Below are 18309 nucleotides of genomic sequence, written 5' to 3'. Positions count from 1 at the left end.
CTCAACAGAGGTCATCGGTGTACATATACAAGGAGTAACTTCTTTTGGGGATTTTCGATAAACGATTGTTTTGAAAAAAAAATAAAAATAAAACTCCCGCTCTTTAAAAAAAAAAAATCTTAAATGCATGGTACGGTCCGAGATTACGATTTCATCATTTTATTACCTACTTTTAACCTTCTAATTACGCAGAAGCTCCATATGAAACTGCACTATATAGGAAGCAGTTCAATGAAAAAAACGACGTGGTTTTGATTTTAAAAAATTATTGGTAACGATACAATCATTATCATATTAACAGCACACTTGATGTGTTCGTCATAGGCACTACCATTGGTACCACTATCTATGAAGTTTCAAGGAAGTGTTTCAACATCACCCGCGTATGTGTGGGAATTTCCAAATGCATCGTCGGAAAATTCGGCAGCGTTGAAGTTGAATGACAAATAATTCGCCGAAAAAATCTCAAAACTCGATAAGAAATTTTTTAGAAACGACGATGATTGTCTCGAATAATTATTTAGACTAGATGAAAGGAAAATAAAAAACAAAAATGTTTTCCGAACTCGAGTTAATGTTGACTTTTGTTTCTCGATGATTGAAAACGATACAAACAATAAGTGTACCGAAAACGTGCGCATAATATTTCAACATTGTATTAGCACAATCAGTTTTACGTGACGAAAAAATAATTATATCACGTAGATAGTTTAATTTTTGTTATATTTATGATGAATTTATCGAGTGCATACGATACGATGACCTCTAGCTGACCTATCGTAAGTACATTTTTTTTCAAGTGTAAATATGTGAAAATTGTAGAATGCACATTGTACACAAATTAATATGATTTTTTATCTTGCGGTTGCAGCTGATGACGAATAAAAACATATGTGAGCTACGATAAGAAGATGAATCAATCGATAGACTATCAATGTTCTGCAGCCTCCTACAATGTATCGCCAACCACCGGAAAACATCTCTTCAGGGGCATATCGCGACCTAGCTGAAGCCACCATTCAACCAAAATAATACTGCATAGGTAGGTAGGTAGGTAGTTAGGTATAGGTACGTAGGTAAAAATCAAACAATGCGAAGAAGGAAGATGCGATTGTTATTTTAAAAGCAGCTGGTAGCTGGTGGCTGATATGTACGAGTACCAGTATACTAATGTGACGTATTTCAAACTCGACCATATTTCAACATTGAAAGCAAAAATAATACATATACGAGTAATGCAGAAGATAAGATAAAAAGAGATGTTGTAATGACAATCGCGGAGTGCGGTGTATTCGCCCTATGTGTATACCTGTTTGCGGCGTAGCAAAAAAGCCAACACGTAATATTATCGCCAAATACATAGCAACATCGAACTGCGAACAATAACCGTATACAATGAGCGATGATTAAGCCGCTACTGATGATTAGGTACTCATTGGTCATTCCCCCACGAGACATGGGCTATTTTTTCAAGAAAATTAAAGTGAATTTTGGTATCGATTTTTTCATCTCGTGTAATAACTCATCATAAAAGTTCAGTTCTGTTCGGTGCAATTCCTTTGTGGCCTTTTTTGATAAACATAGGCATATATACGAGTACGGAGTAATTGCATCACTCTCCTCCAATCATCAGAGACAAATTTTTTCTTATAGGGGTCATTCTAAGGAACATTTTAAAACAAACTTGCCAAAAAACAAGTTGGCCGAACCTACTAACAAAATGACGGTTTTGATTGACAGGCCAGCCGAAATCGCAGGAATTTGCTTTCCAAGTTTCCGAACTAGACAAAGCTAGATCGAAAGAACATACGAAAATCTATCACCAAGTCAAAATTTCAAGTGCTAAAGTGCATTTTTTTTGATTTTTGGAAAATTTTTGAAAATCAAATTCAAGCCAAAAATGAGAAAAAAAATCAAAATTTTACCGAATTGACCTAGAAATCTGAAATTTGGGATGTACCCTATTTTCAATCTGCCAAATCGGTTGGAAACGTTTTTAAACCGTTTTGAGCAGTTCTGGAGCCTCCAGTGGATTTTTTAAACCTGAATTTATTACAAAAATTTTTCGAATGAAGTGGGAAATCCGAAATTCAGCTATTAAGTCGACTGTTGGCGAGTTTAAGTCATTTTGAAGCCTACAGCGACTTTTTGGAAGTTGCTGGGGCCTCCAGTACATTTTTAAACTTGAAATTTTCATCAAAATGAAGTTGGAAAGTCGAAATTCATTCTGAAAATTAATTTCAATACTCTATGAAATTGACTACAAATGGATTTCGAGTCGTTTTGGAGCCTTCAGAGGCTTTTTGGAAATTGCTGGAGCCTCCAGTACATTTAATAAACTTGAAATTTGTACAAAATTCCATATGGAAACCTGAAATTCATTCTGTAAACTCATTTCAATACCCACTGCGGGTGTTTCAAGTCATTTTGGAGCCTCCAGTAGATTTTCAGTGCTAAAAATTTTCATTAAATTTTACCAAATAATGAAGTTTGAAATCCGAAATTCACGCTGCAGTCCAACTTCAACACGATTTCAAGTCCACTGCTGGTGGGTTCAAGTCATTTTGTAGGCTCCAGCGACTTTTTGAAAATTCCTAAAACCTCCAGCAAATTCTTTTCATCAAATGGAGTTAGAAAGCCGAAATTTATTCTGCAAATTAATTTCAATACGCTTTGAAATAGACTGCAGGTAGATTCAAAGTCGTTTCGGAGCCTCCGGCGACTTTTTGGAAATTACTGGAGCCTCCAGTACATTTTTAAAACTTGAAATTTCTACTCAATTGGAGATGGAAAGCAGAAATTCATACTGTAAACTAATTTCAATACCGACTGCAGGTGGTTTCAAGTAGTTTTGGAGCCTCCAGCGACTTTCTGAAAATTACTGGCGTCTCCAGTACATTTTTTTAACGTAAAATTTCTATAAAATTTCATCAAATGCAGTTGGAAAGCCAAATTATGTCAATACTTCATGAAATCAACTGCAGATAGATTTCAAGTCGTTTTGGAGCCTCCAACGACTTTTTGAAAATTACTGGAGTCTCCAGTACACTTTTTTAACGTAAAATTTCTACAAAATTTCATCAAATGCACATGGGAAGCCATTTTAATACTCTTCCGGAAGATTTCAAGTCATTTTGGAGCCTCCAGCGACTTTTTGGAAATTGCTGCAGCCTCCAGTACATTTTTAAGCTTGAAATTTCTACTCAAATGGAGATGGTAAGCAGAAATTTATACTGTAAACTAATCTCAAAACCGACTGCAGGTGGTTTCAAGTAGTTTTGGAGCCTCCACCGATTTTTTGAAAATTACTGGTGCCTCCAGTAGGTACATTTTTTCAATGTGAAATTTCTACAAAATTTCATCAAATGCAGTTGCAAAGCCAAATTATGTCAATACTTCATGAAATCAACTGCAAATAGATTTCAAGTCGTTTTGGAGCCTCCAGCGACTTTCTGAAAATTGCTGGAGTCTCCAGTACATTTTTTTAACGTGAAATTACTACAAAATTTCATCAAATGCTGATTGAAAGCCACTTAATACTCTATGAAATCAACTGCCTGTAGATTTCAAGTCATTTTGGATCCTCTAGCGACTTTTTGGAAATTGCTGGAGCCTCCAGTATATTTTTTAAGCTTGAAATTTCTACTCAAATGGAGACGGAAAGCAGAAATTTATACTGTAAACTAATTTCAAAACCGACTACAGGTGGTTTCAAGTAGTTTTTGAGCCTCCAGCGACTTTGTGAAAATTACTGGAGCCTCCAGTGCATTTTTTCAACATGAATTTCCACAAAATTTCGTCGGATGCAGTTCGAAAGCCCTTTTAATACTGCATGAAATCAACTGCAGGTAGATTTCAAGTCGTTTTGGAGCCTCCAGCGACTTTTTGAAAATTACTGGAGCCTCCAGTGCATTTTTTCAATGTGAAATTTCTACAAAATTTCATCAAATGCAGTTGGAAAGCCATATTATGTCAATACTCCATGAAATCAACCGCAGATAGATTTCAAGTCGTTTTGTAGCCTCCAGCGACTTTCTGAAAATTTCTGGAGCCTCTGAGATTTCCATAAAATTTCATAAAATGGAGTTGGAAAGTCGAAATTCGTTCTGCAAACTGATTTCGAGACGCTTTGAAATCGACTGCAGGTAGATTTCAGGTCGTTTTGGAGCCTCCAGCGAGGTTTGGAAATTACTGGAGCCTCCAGTGCATTTTTTCAACTTTCGTCAAATGAAGATGGGAAAAGCAAATTCTGTAATCTCGGCTGAGCTGTCATTTGTCAATCAAAATGGCCACCATTTTGTTAGTAAGATCAACTATTTTTTTTGGCAAGTATGCCCTTCTTAAGTAAAAAGTCATCCCAGCGGATCGATGGGTGGCGGGGGAGGAGAGCAATTATTCCTATCGTTCCATGCCGAACGATACGTGGAGCCTCCAGCAGATGTTTCAATGCTCGAAATTTCCATAAAGTTTTACCAAACAGTGCTGGAAATCTAAAATTCACAGTGCACTATGTTCCCTTCAAGAAAAGAGTTGTCTCGAAAGATCGGCGGGGGGGGGGTAATTAATCCATATATAAGCCACATGCCGGACACCGGACTATATCGTAAGGAAAAAATGTGCGGCAATGCGGCAGTGTCCATCAAGAACAGTAACGGTGTAAATATAACGATATTCTATGTATAGTTAATTGCATTAATGCACTCTTCGTCGCCTTCTCTTTCGAGTATAAGTAAAGTAAATCTTATAATCGATACTAGACCTACATTGCGAGTTCTAAATTTAACAAATTACTCGTATAAGCATATTTTTCTTCACTTTTCTTACGTACGAGTAGGTATACTTTATTTCTCGATGTAGGTCGTTTTTCAACGATAGATACGATTAGGTAGAGGTACGAGAAAATATCATTTATAATAAATCTGATGAAATTATGACAAAATATTCCAATATACGTACCTGTCTAGTCGAGACTTTAAACACGAAAGAAAGAAAGAAAGAAATAAACTGAATCAGTCTAGGTTGCGTCGAATCAAAAATTTAAAACTCACACAATGAAAATAAGAGGTAGGTAATTACGTTACGAAAGAATGATGCTGACACTACGTTCGATGAAATACGAGTAGAATAGCCGCAACGTTACCGTACTTCAAAATTAACTACTCTCGAATAAGTGGCTAAAAGTGTAGTAAATTCGGTCGAATAAATTTTATTCATTACGTCGTTTAATTTGATAAAATCATGACTCAAGATCATTGTCAACTTTACTTATTAGCCAAATGAATCACGGTTTATGTACGTTTCAACTTCATATATGCATAACGAGCCATTAAGTTTTTTTGTTTTACCGAAATGACGTTGATTAGTACGAACATGACGAGGAAAAAACCCCGAATTCGTCAAGATCAATGCTCCAATACTTACTTATTTCTTATCAATATTTATCAATTAGCGTTATATTTTGTTTCATGTTGCATCATGTTTTGTATATTATTATGATCATGTCTCGGAACCGAGAGCTTACGTTAGATAGATAGATACTTATTGTCACAATTTTGTGTTGTTAATTTTATTATACCTATACTGTTTTGTTTCAGACTATTTAATTGCCGGAAAAATATCGTAGAGCGTGAAAGAAGCGGTCAAATGGATTGAAAAATAACCTCGATGAGGTAAATAAATGCATGCCATATTACGTAATAAGTGAGTAAATTTTTAGGAAAAAAAAGAACTCGAGTAGGTATTAGTGTAGGTACCTATCTATCACTTTATGATCTACGTACTTGTATCTATGTACTTACGTCTTCGTCTTCACGTGTTTATCCAAACTTGTATCCGTACCCAATGATGCAAAAACCCAACACTATCACCAGTCACTGCACAATTGCACATGCACACCCGATTACGTACCTATACCTACGTACGAGTAAATCAAAACAAAACTGTGTTCGAAGCTGACAAACAGTAATTAACAGCATCGGCGAAGTACCGGTTCGCCCCAAATGAAATGAGTAAGCACTCAGCAGCACTGCACTATGCGCACATTATGAAGCAGTCACCAGTCAGACAGACAATCTGCGAGCTCGCGAATCTTTGTATAAACTGAGAAAAAAAATACGCGAGTCGCGAGAACAAGTCAAACAGCGTGGCGATGGCGTCGTATCGTTTCCGTACCCTTCGGTCGACTAATCGGTTTACACCTCTGGTAGTACCTGCAGACCTACTCGTATATAGGTATTAACGGTTTAATCATATTATGTACAGTTGCTCGATTTTCCACTGAAATTACCTATGTGATGTTTTAGAGTGAAGCAGTCGTGTGATAAGAGGAAATCTTATCTGCGGGAAATTTTCTTATTATGCGATAGTACATATTATCTAAGTATTAGTTTTTTGCCATGAACGATAATTACTCATCCTATACATGTGATGATTGCGAGAAATAGACATCGTTTTTACACATTATTCATAGGGCTGAAAAAAAAGGGTAGTTTCATTGTGAATATAAATTGAGAAAGGAGAGTAGTCGTGTCTTGCAAATCATATGTCTGATTTTACGAAATGGTTCAATAGATTGCGATGGTTCCAGTGTCAGCAAACTTTAGGAACCGGTTCAGTCGTATCCCTTTCAACAGCAGATTTGTAAATGTAAATGCCTTATCGCGAGATATCTAAAAATTATTTGGAAAAAAGGGGTGATAGATGAGATACCTTTTGTTATGATAGACAGAGACGGATTAAGCGTTTTGCCGCCCTCCTCCCCCCCCCCCGAAAAATACAAAATATTTTTGCAGCATATTTTTGGTTTTATTAAAAATTAAAAAGTAAAAAAAAAAAATGAAACAAGAACAAAATTCTGAATCTATGTAGGTAGTTTAAATTTTTTAAAAATAACATTTTGAATCACCTATTTTGGTATTATTGAAAAAAATTTTAAAAAGTAACATTGGAAACTTGATTTTATTGAAGATGAATAAAAAAATATAGATAGGTACTTGAATAAACAGGAACAAAATTCGAAGCCTACCTAATTAAAACATTATTTAAAAGTAACATTCGAAATTATTTTGGTTTCGTTGAATAATTAAAACACAATCAACATTCAAAATTTGGCTTTACTATTAAAAACTAAAAAAAAAATCTAAGAACATCTAATATTAAATTTTAATAAAATCGACATTTTCAAAAGTTCGTCCAAGTTTAGGGCTATAATTGAAAAATGATTTCCAATAATAATTATGCTGTCTAAAAACCCACATTTTGATATCAATTTATATTTTTTGAAAAATTTCGTTTGGTAGTACCTTATCTTTTGTAGTCAATTTTGGGTTTTAGGGTCAACTGATTTTCAAAAATTGATTCTGCTTTTTAAAAAACCCACATTTTGATACCAATAAGTGTTTTTTGAACATTTTCAACCTCCCCTTTGGATCCGATTTTGAGTTTCGGGGTCGCATGATCTCCAAAATTTAGCTCTGTGCCTCCTGTCAAAATTTCAAGTGCTAAAGTGCGTTTTTAAATTTTTTGGTGAATTTTTGAGAATGAATTAGGCCAAAAATGAGGGAAAAAATCAAAATTTTTCCAAATTGACCAAGAAAGCTCAAATTTGTGATATACCCTATTTTCGACATGCCAAATCGATTGGAAACGGTTTCAACCTGTTTTGAGTAGTTCTGGAGCCTCCAGGAAATTTTTGGAACTCGAAATTCCCACAAAATTCCATCAAATTGGAGTTGTAAAGCTAAAATTTATTCTGGAAACTAAATTCAATACGCTACGAAGTACTGCAGGTGAATTTCAAGTCGCTTTGGATCCTCCAGTGGCTTTTTGAAAATTCCTGAAGCCTCCAGCAGATTTTTGAAACTTTAAATTTTCACAAAATCTCATCAAATGGAGATGGAAATCTGAAATTCACTCTACACTCCAATTTTAACAACCTCTGAAGACGACTTCTGGCGGGTTTCAAGTCATTTTAGAGCCTCCAGCGACTTTTTTGAAAATTATTGGAGCCCCCAGCAAATTTTTGAAACTCGAAATTCCCACAAAAATCCATAAAATTGGAGTTGTAAAGTTAAATTTTATTCTGAAAACTAATTTTAATTCGCTGCGAAGTACTGCAGGTGAATTTCAAGTCGTCTTGGAGCTTCCAGCGGATTTATGAAACTTCAAATGTTCACAAAATTTCATCAAATGGAGATGGAAAGCTGAAATTTACTCTACACTTCAATTTTAACACCTTCTGAAGACGACTTCTGGCGGACTTCAAGTCATTTTAGAGCCTCCATCGACTTTTTTGAAAATTACTGGAGTCTCCAGCAGAGTTAAAAAACTTTAAATGTTCACAAAATTTCATCAAATGGAGATGGAAAGCTGAAATTTACTCTACTTTACAATTTTAACACCCTCTGAAGGCGACTTCAGGTGGGTTTAAGTCATTTTAGGGCCTCCAGCGACTTTTTTGAAAATTACTGGAGCCTCCAGTAGATTTTTTAAACTTGAAATTTCCCCAACATCAATTTATCAAATGTAGTTGGCAGGCTGAAATTTACTTCGCAGACTACATGGTGGTTTCAAATGGTTTTGAAGCTTCCAGCTACTTTTAGGAAATTCCAATTTTCCAAAAAAATGTCATACAACCTTTCAAAAAGTCGCTGGAGGCTCCAAAACGACTTGAAATTCATCAGCAGTCAACTTCGTTGCGTATTGAAATTAGTTTGCGGAATGAATTTCGACTCTCCATCTCAGTTTGATGAAATTTCTCCTTCGAGTTTCAAAAATTTGCTGGAGGCTCCAGAACGACTTGAAATTTACCTGCAGTACTTCGTAGTGTACTGAAATTGGTTTTCAGAATGAATTTTAGCTTCACAACTCTAATTTGATGGAATTTTGGGGGAATTTCGAGTTTCAAAAATTCGCTGGAGGCTCCGGTAATTTACAAAAAAGTCGCTGGAAGCTCTAAAATGACTTGAAATCCGCCAGAAGTCGTCTTAAGAGTGTGTTAAAATTGGAGTGTAGAGTAAGTTTCAGCTTTCCATCTCCATTTTGATGAAATTTTGTGAAAATTTAAAGTTTCAAAAATCTGCTGGAGGCTTCAGGAATTTTCAAAAATTCGCTGGTGGCTCTAAAACGACTTGAAATTCACCTGCAGTACTTCGTAGCGTATTGAAATTAGTTTGCAGAATAAATTTCAGCTTTACTACTCCAATTTGATGGAATTTTGTGGGAATTTCGAGTTCCAAAAATTTCCTGGAGGCTCCAGAACTGCTCAAAACGGGTTGAAACCGTTTCCAATCGATTTTGCATGTCGAAAATCGGGTATATCCCAAATTTCAGCTTTTTTGGTCAATTTGGTAAAATTTTGATTTTTTTCCTGATTTTTCGCCAAATTAGATTTTCAAAAATTCACCAAAAATCGAAAAACGCACTTTAGCACTTGAAATTGTGAGAGGTGATAAATTTTTGCATGATCTTTCGATCTACCTTTGTGAAGTTTGAAAAATTTCGTGCGAGTCCTATGTTGAAACGCAAAATCTGCAATTTCGGCTCACCTGTCAATCAAAATGGCCGCCATTTTGTAAGTAAGGCCAACTTTTTTTTGGGCATGTTTGCTTGAAAATGTTCCTTAGGATCTCCCCTTCAAGAAAAAAGTTGTCCCGGAGGATCGTCCAAGGGGGGGGGGGTGCAATTACTCCTATTGTTATATGCCGGACTATAACTAAAAATTTGGAATAAAAACTGCTGTTTCGTAAAGTCTTTTTTTTTCTAAAGTAATTTTTTTCAACTTGATACAGTTGATTCTTGATGGAATGTTGACAGATGTGTGGGTAGATATTGAACCAGCTAGGTATCTTAAAAATCATCAAATATCAATGAAAGTCACCTTAACAAAACGAAACGATTACGTAATAATAAATTTTAGAAATTAGGTAGGTACCAGTAATGAGATTGACGTTGACGAATGACGATGACATCTTTTTTGGAATCCCTGATTCACAGTTTCGTTAACTTCAAGTGCCACCGAATTGTTCTCGAATTTGTACCTATCGCTTTGAAATTTTGGAAACCATATAAGATGAGCTAGTCTTAAGCTGTGTAGACGTGGGTGAATACTTTTGAGGCATCTTGTACCTCTTACGTATTCAACTACGTAAACTTACGGAGTTTGGTTTGAGTTGCCTCTATACCAATAAGCCAACTAATCACGAACTTGAAAGCTAAATATAATTTTTAATCCACGAATGTCAGATAGGTAAAATATTTGAACAAGATGCACGCGTGTTAATATAACAATAATTCTCTTTTTATCTTCAAGCACTCGAAATTGAGAGCTTATCAGTTCCTCGTACGTACGTATACGTACGGTTTTAAATTGATTTAGTAATTTTTCACCTTCCTATAACGAGTCATTGTTCTCCTAGGGTTAGTACTTTAGCTATCTACGCGCATAATTCGATGGAAAATATCACCCAGTATGAGGAAATCAAAAACTTGAGGTGGTAATACGATGAAGTCCTTGAGATAATTTTGAATTCGTTCAGTCCAATGTACGAGTAATTCTTATTTCCGCTTGCAAAATTATACGCTTCATAAATGAGTAAAACTAAACGCGTATTATTTTTAAGTGATTTTCTTTATTTCCAAATTGTACTTATCAACGACAAAACAATCATGTTGGTACAAAAAAAAAAGATTTATAACGTATTACAATGATAATATAGAATATAGGTATGTAATATACGACGACACCCAAATTCAACGAGCAAAACGCTTTTCGAAAACCAACAGCTTATAATGCTTTTGAAGCTATAAGCTTTGGTCACATTATTAGATAGGGTCTCATTTCATCAGTTGAAATATAACCTCACTGCTTGAACTGACATGACGTAGCAAGCATCGTATACGTCAAGCGGGAAAAAACATATAAAAATATACCTAGTGGAATACTCGCGTAAATGGCCTTGGGCTTTAAGTAATTATACGCTATATACTTACCTTACAAGGTGTGAGATCCTCTAAAGTCTACGCGAAATTTTAAGTCGATATAAGTAGGTAGGTAAGGTATATACGTTTACGTAATAATTGTCTATCTAAGAACTTCGGTACCCTTATAGTAAGGTACGAGTAGGTATACGTCAACATACGTATACATTATTTTACCTAAACTTATAATCTATACAACATAGTAACAAAAAGAAGAAAAAAAAATACACTCGAATTTATGAAATCACAATAACACAAGAAAAATAGTACATTATAAATAAAACACATTATTATAGTACAAAAATTTACACAAACATTCAAAAATAGCGATAAAAAAAAGACGCGACGACAACGCGATAATTTAATAGAGTCAGAGACGAGATAAATTAATTTTACATTTGAGCATTTATATCTACGTAAAAATATGTACAACATAGGTACGCTAAAGTACTCGTATCCAAATCAGCATCTAGTTTCATAACGTTGTCTGATTCTTGGCGATTTTCCTCGGTTGCGGCGAAAAGATCAATTTCAATAATCTGACAACCGGTGCTTCGAACAGCAGTGAAATGCAGAATGAGGAAATGAACGACGCTAACGCGTTACCGAAGTATAAAATCATCTGTAAATAATACGTATTTATATAAATCAATTGGAATGGCGACGATTTCGGCGATCAAAGGACGAACGAGAAGAAGTATTTACCACAATAGAGTCTTGCAAATGTAATGGCGCGTTCATTTGGAAATTAGTGGTGGTCATTATGATAGGATGGACTAAATAAGCGCAATACGTTAACCTACTCAAAGGATGGAGTAACCTGAACGATAAAAACGCGTCGATGAAACCTGCAAAGATATACAGAAAAGTAATCAGAAAGATGATCGATGAATACTGAAAAATGATCCGATCAATATGATATGGAAGAATCCGGTGCGAGGAAAACTTCTGTATGAACCTACCTCCGTGACCGGAGCAACAAGCTATCACCATCCAAGCCAATGCAACTGCCCACGCCGTATGACCTATTGATACATAAATCGCTGATCCTATTCGTCCCAGTGGAAACACATGCAAACCGTACACTAGCGACAGAAGAGTAAATATTGACAAAAACCAGGCGACGAGTACAGTGACCTGTAGAAAGAGAGAAAAAAAACTGTATCAATTACCAACACACGATATGTGTATGTACGAGTATAAACTCATATTCCCGACATGTAGAGGGAAATTTCCAATATGGTAATTTCAACGCATTAATTAAATACCCATCGCGAACGTTGATGTAAAAATCACAAAGATGTAAGTAATGTTTATTATTGCTGCTGCGGAGATCAACGATAAATATTCGCGAATACTTTCCAGATGATATATTACGTAATTTTTTTTACTACCGTATAGTACATATCGCAGATTCGAACTTTCATTTTTGATGTCATTCTTCGATAAGTACCTGTATATATTGTTTCCATTATCGTTGTGATACCTATATAGCTGCTGTTTAGTATGTACTTACTTTGGAAACCTTTAATTTGGCTTTCGTTTTAAATATAAGCCATCCGGTGAACATTCCTACTAGATAAGGTCCCAGTCTAGTCCAAGGTTTGTCGTATAATTCATCGAATAATAAAAATGGATCTTCTATTCTACAATAACAAAGAGAAGAAGATGGGTTAATCGGTCTTTATGTAGGTACTTATAAGAGTCTAACACCTTCGAGTGTGAGATTTCGCTTACTTTGCTCTGAATTCGTATATCAAAGATATCGATATGGTGACTCCCCACGAAAGGAATAAAAATAATACTAATAATACAGCCGAAAAGCGGAAGTATCTGAAACAATAAATGAAATTAACGTTGTATTATGGTGACATGAATATAATATAGAGGCTACCGGTGTTATTGTTCCATAGGTACACTGTACTATTGCGTGACACAACTTGTGAATTCGTGCATCGTAAGAATTAAATTTATATTTATTTCGATAAAAATCTTTTCCGGAATATCTTCCGAGTATTTTTAATTTTTTTCTCGTCGTATTTTCGTATTCTACTTCAGCTTACCTGATGGAAAATAGCAAAATTATGATACCCAGGACGTAAAATTGTGTGTCGTTTGAAACGTACCAACTCCATAACATGCACTGAAAACAAACGTAATTAATAATTTAATTAGGTCTATTGATGAATTTATTGGTTTTTATTTCTAATTGCTTTTATTTTCCTATAGAAATTGTTGAAAAAATAGGAAGAAATTGATGAAAAATTACAAAGTATCGTGATTTATGATTGATTATTGATTACAATGTTATGTTTGCAAACACGGGGGGGGGAAGGTTGCTTTAGAGCTAATTTGAATTTGCACCCCCAATGTGCCAAAATTTGCAAACGTGACGCGTGAGATGTGAGCGTGCGTGGTGTTTCTTTCGTGATTTTTTTGTTTGGCAACATTGATTTTATGATTCATGTGGGATTTTTAGGATTTTTGAGTTGCATCATTGCAGATTATGTAATGGCGGCATTTTCTTGTGTTTGTTTGATAAAATTAAATTATTAAATTGCAATTTACGTGAATTTTTCGTAGCTTTTAAATTGAAATTAGTTCCTTTTGATTGTTTCAATAGAACTTTTCGCAATGCTGAGTTCGGTGAGACGAATTTTCATCGGTTTTCGAGTTCCTTTCCTGAAGAGAGCTGCTGCTATTGTTTTACCACAAAACCGACGCTATGCTATCCTTATCCTTTGACCGGCTACTTGGTGAGTAATTTTTACACTTTATTTTTTAAAATGAACCTGTGTGTAATTAATTCCAGCAATCTTGTAGAATTTTTGATGAAACTAACGTTTTGTACGTCCGTTTCAAACGTGAATTTTTCATTATAGGTAATAGGTATGTACTTATAATGGCAACATTTTTGATTTTATTGGTCTCCTCTTGGAAGGAATTTAATGCGAAATTTACGTGTTTTTTTTTCTTTTCATACTTCTTATTCAGAAATTAATTCTTTTTGATTGTTTCAACAGAATTTTTCGAAATGCTGCGTTCGGTGACATGAATTATAGAAGTTTGTATGGGTTATCAAGTTAATTCTTCGAAGAGAGGTTCCACTATTGTTCTACCAGGGACTGGCGCTATTATGCAACTTACAGCTGGCTTATTATGGTGAGTTATGTTTGCTATTGCTATTTAATTTTAGTAAATCTCTATGTAATGTATCTACTTGGAAAATTCGAGCAAATACTTACCATATCATTCATCGGAAAAAGACTATTGATGTAAAGGATATTTCTCCACCAGTATTTATCGCAAGATATGTGATTCTGACTAATCGGTTCGAATACCGAATTATTATGTATCCATCGCATCGAGATTTCGGCAATGAGCAGGACGAACATGTACGCTGGTGTTAATCTGTAATACGAAATGTGTTTTAATCCGGTTAATGATCTTTATTATTATACCAAGGATGGTATTTTGATGTCCAGTTTACGAGGTTGTTATTTGACTTGTATGTTGTAGTTTGTTTATCTCGAATGGTACAGAAGAGGCGAAAGTAGACAACGTAGAATCTTGTTTCGTTAGACAAATGTAAAAATGTCGAAAACTAACAAAATGTTCAGTGCTGTGGGTATGACAATGACCCTTTTTATGTTAGAAGTTGTAATGTCGCGTTGAAAGTATACTTAGTCGTGTACCAAATACATGCAGACCTAATGTTAATTGAGAAATTCGCTAGTGATTTTAGAGTAGATGAGTACCCACTTGATGGGAGATTTTGATTTACATACGTGTTGCATATTTATAATTTCCATCTGTGTACATGGAATGTGTGCCATATTGTTCGTCTTATGACTTTTTTCATTTCTCTTCTGACGTATGTCTATCTACTTATGTAGGTAGGTTCCTATTATGTTTGTTTATAGTACCTACCTATATTTGTATTTGTAAAGGTCACGCTATTGCCAACGGTTTGACCTGTTCCAGTGGCAAACTGCAATTTTTGGGGTATATAGATGAATTTTCGAATTCTGCTGGTCAAGATCGATGTTAGATGTATTAGGGCCCATTGTGTTGGTTTCCATACCCTTATTTCGAGAATAGGTACGGTGAGAGGGGAAAGTGTCAAGTGTCAGAAGTTCCCAAATATTGCAGCGTTTTCGTTTAAGTTTCGGGTTTCTTGAATACATGTTGTATTTGTACTTGGCAGAATGTTGACCAAGAGATGTTCCAATGTCAATTTTTGAATTTTTTTTGTCGAATAATCAGATACCACTTGCTGTGTTACAATTTCTGATGCCCTTGAATTTGATTACGTTATCGAATTTTTTTGTCGAAGTCAAGGGAGTGTGGCTGTGGAAGGAGGGGGGAGAGAGGAATAACATTTTTGACAAAAACTCGGCATACTTATTTGCTAGTATTGGGTAATTTTTGGTGATTTTGATGGATTTTTAACATGTACCTAGATGTAGAAATTTTAGCAGTTTTTGTCTTTTTTGGGTGATTTTGAGTGTTTTTTAAATAATTTTAGCTCGTTTTCAATCCTCTGTGCTGTGGTAATTTTTATTTGTTTTACCGTTTTTTTTTTTTTTTTTTTTGAATATTTTCCCACCATTTCAAGGGGTTTTGAAATATTTGTGTTTTTTAGAAAATTTTTTACTAAAATTACAACACTTTTTGGGAATGTTCAGTAACTTCTTCGAGTGTTTTAAAATAATTTTTAATACGTTCTGAACACCTTTATTCATTTTGGAAAAATTTTACTGAACATTCAGTTTGTAGTTTTTGGCAATTATTTTTAGTGGTTTTAATAATTTTTCCGAGTATTTTTACAAAATTTTAACGCTTTTTCAACATGTTTTGGTGCATTTTGAGTACTTAATGTTTTCTATAATTTTAGTAATTTTTGAAAATTTTCAGTGATTTTAATGGTTGTTTTGAGTGTTTTTACAACATTTTGACCTGTTTTCAACGACTTTACCTGCATTTTGGGTAAACTTTACTGAAATTTTCTAGTTTTTTTCTTCGTAATTTTTAGTGATTTTTATTGCATTTTTTGACGTTTACAGAATTTTAGCATGTTTTAATCGGAGAGCCCGCATAAGGATCTATTGCACCCCCTGTCAATCCTCCGGGACAACATTTTTCTTAAGCCCTTGTACTCATAAAAAAAGTGGCCCTACTTACTAAATGGCGGACATTTTGATGGACAGGTCAACCGAAATCGCAGATTTTGCATTCCAGCATGAGACTTGAACAAAATTTTTTAAACCGTTCAGAGGTAGATCGAAAGATCAGGTAAATATTTATCACCTGTCAGATTTTCAAGTGCTAAAGTGACTTTTTCGATTTTTGGTGAATTTTTGAACATCAAATTTATGTCAAAAATGAGGAGGAAATCGAAATTTTACCAAATTGATCAAGAAAGCTGAAATTTGGGATACACCCTATTTTCGACATGCCAAACCGATTGGAAACTGTTTCAAACCGTTTTGAGCAGTTCTGGAGCCTTCAGCAGATTTTTGAAACTCGAAATTCACACAAAATTTCATCAAATAGAGTTGGGAAAGCCGAAATTATTCTGCAAACTAATTTCAATACGCAACGAAGTCGGCTGCTGGTGGATTTAAAGTCGTTTTTGAGCCTCCACCGACTTTTTGAAAGGTTGTATGGCGTTTTTTGGAAAATTGAAATTTCCTGGAAGTAGCTGGAAGCTTCAAAACCATTGAAACCATCATGCATAACTCCATTTGATGAAATGTTGTGGGAATTTCAGGTTTCTAAAATCTGGTAAAGACTCCAGTAATTTTCAAAAAGTCGCTAGAGGCTCCAAAATGACTTGAACCTACCTGAAGTCGTCTTCAAAGGGTGTTAAAATTGGAGTGCAGAGTAAATTTCGGCTTTCCATCTCCGTTTGATAAAATTTGGGAAATTTCAAGTTTCAAAAATTTACTGAAGGCTCCAAGAATTTTCAAAAGGTCGCTGGAGCCTCCAAAATGAATTGAACACACGCGCAAGCAGTCGGCTTTTTGACTCAATTTGTTGAAGTTTTGTAGAAATTTCAATTTTCAAAAATCTACCGGAGACTCCAGTAATTTCCTAAAAAATTTTAGAGGCACCAAAATAACTTGAAATCTACCTGCAGTTGACTTCATAGCGTATTGAAATTGGTTTACAGAATAAATTTCGGATTTCCAACGACATTTGATAATATTGTGTGAAAATTTACAATTTTAAAAATTTACTGGAGGCTCCAGAATGACTTGAAATCCACCTGCAGTCGACTTCATAATTTATTAAAATAAGTTCACAAAATTATTTTGGCTTTCCAAACGCTTTCGATGAAATTTTATGGAAATCTCAGGTTTCAACAATCTACTGGAGGCTCCAGTAATTTTCAAAAAGTTGCTGGAGGCTCCAAAATGACTTGAAATTCAACTGCAGTCAACTTCATAACTTTTTTTGACGAAATTTTGTGGAAATTCAAGTTTCAAAAACCTGCTGGAGGCTCCAAGAATTTTCAAAAAGTTGCTGGAGGCTCCAAAATGACTTGAACATAACTACAGTCGACTTGATAGCGTGTTGAAATTGGGAAGCACTGGAAATTTTGGATTTCCAACTCAGTTTGGTAAAATTTTATGGAAATTTCGAGCATTGGAAAACTTGCTGGAGGCTCCAGTAATTTTCAAAAAGTTGCTGGAGGCTTCTAAAGACATTAGTTGTAGAGCAAATTTCGGCTTTCCAACTCCATTTGATGGAATTTTGTGGGAATTTCGAGTTTCAAAAATCTGCTGGAGGCTCCAGAACTGCTCAAAACGGTTTGAAACAGTTTCCAATCGGTTTGGCATGTCGAAAATAGGGTATGTCCCAAATTTCAGCTGTCTTGGTCAATTTGGTAAAATTTTGATTTTTTCCCCCATTTTTGCCCTAAATTGGATTTTCAAAAATTCACCAAAAATCGAAAAAGTCACTTTAGCACTTGAAAATTTGACAGGTGATGAATATTTGCCTGATCTTTCGATCTACCTCTGAACGGTTTAAAAAATTTTGTTCAAGTCTCATGCTGCAATGCAAAATCTGCGATTTCGGCTGACCTATCAATCAAAATGGCCGCCATTTAGGAAGTAGGGCCACCTTTTTTTGAGTACAAGGGCTAGAAATGTTCCTTAGGACTACCCCTTTAAGAAAAAAGTTGTCCCGGAGGATCGACAGACGGGTGTAATAGATCCTTATGCGGGCTCCCCAACTATTTGTGACTCTTTTTCATCAGTTTGTTGCAAATAGTAAAATTTCATGATTTTCGATAAATTTTTTTTTTTTTTTAATTTTCATTGG

General features: G+C 34.9%; 2 protein-coding genes and 1 long non-coding RNA gene across 7 annotated transcripts in view; 1 reads left to right on the top strand and 2 right to left on the bottom strand.

Moving 5' to 3' along the window:
* LOC135838054 (choline transporter-like 2) overlaps positions 1-6227 on the bottom strand; it is a 43939-nt gene extending 37712 nt beyond the window's left edge. Inside the window, exon 1 of one of the 2 annotated variants that reach the window (XM_065353585.1) lies at positions 5799-6227. The gene's annotated coding sequence lies outside the window, so the exon portion shown is untranslated. Of the gene's footprint in view, positions 1-4956; positions 5149-5798 lie in introns of those variants that run through there. The other variant, XM_065353586.1, reaches the window with a different exon arrangement.
* LOC135838056 (uncharacterized) overlaps positions 1-18309 on the top strand; it is a 104974-nt gene that overhangs the window by 12539 nt on the left and 74126 nt on the right. For all 4 annotated transcript variants that reach the window (XR_010557305.1, XR_010557303.1, XR_010557302.1 and 1 more), the window contains exons 5-8: positions 872-1042; positions 5595-5669; positions 13601-13733; positions 14001-14139. This is a non-coding gene — a long non-coding RNA (uncharacterized LOC135838056). The remainder of the gene's footprint in view (positions 1-871; positions 1043-5594; positions 5670-13600; positions 13734-14000; positions 14140-18309) is intronic.
* LOC135838053 (nose resistant to fluoxetine protein 6-like) overlaps positions 10609-18309 on the bottom strand; it is a 54891-nt gene continuing 47190 nt past the window's right edge. The window contains exons 8-14 of the mRNA XM_065353584.1: positions 14223-14388; positions 13041-13120; positions 12715-12810; positions 12494-12623; positions 11940-12114; positions 11683-11825; positions 10609-11599 (exon numbers count right to left, since the gene is read on the bottom strand). Coding sequence (XP_065209656.1) covers positions 11453-11599; positions 11683-11825; positions 11940-12114; positions 12494-12623; positions 12715-12810; positions 13041-13120; positions 14223-14388 — 937 coding nt within the window. The 3' untranslated portion in view covers positions 10609-11452. The remainder of the gene's footprint in view (positions 11600-11682; positions 11826-11939; positions 12115-12493; positions 12624-12714; positions 12811-13040; positions 13121-14222; positions 14389-18309) is intronic.

This window comes from Planococcus citri, chromosome 2 (assembly GCF_950023065.1).
Source record: "Planococcus citri chromosome 2, ihPlaCitr1.1, whole genome shotgun sequence".
Taxonomy (NCBI): Eukaryota; Metazoa; Arthropoda; class Insecta; order Hemiptera; family Pseudococcidae; genus Planococcus; species Planococcus citri.
This window is presented reverse-complemented; position numbering and strand designations above follow the sequence as displayed.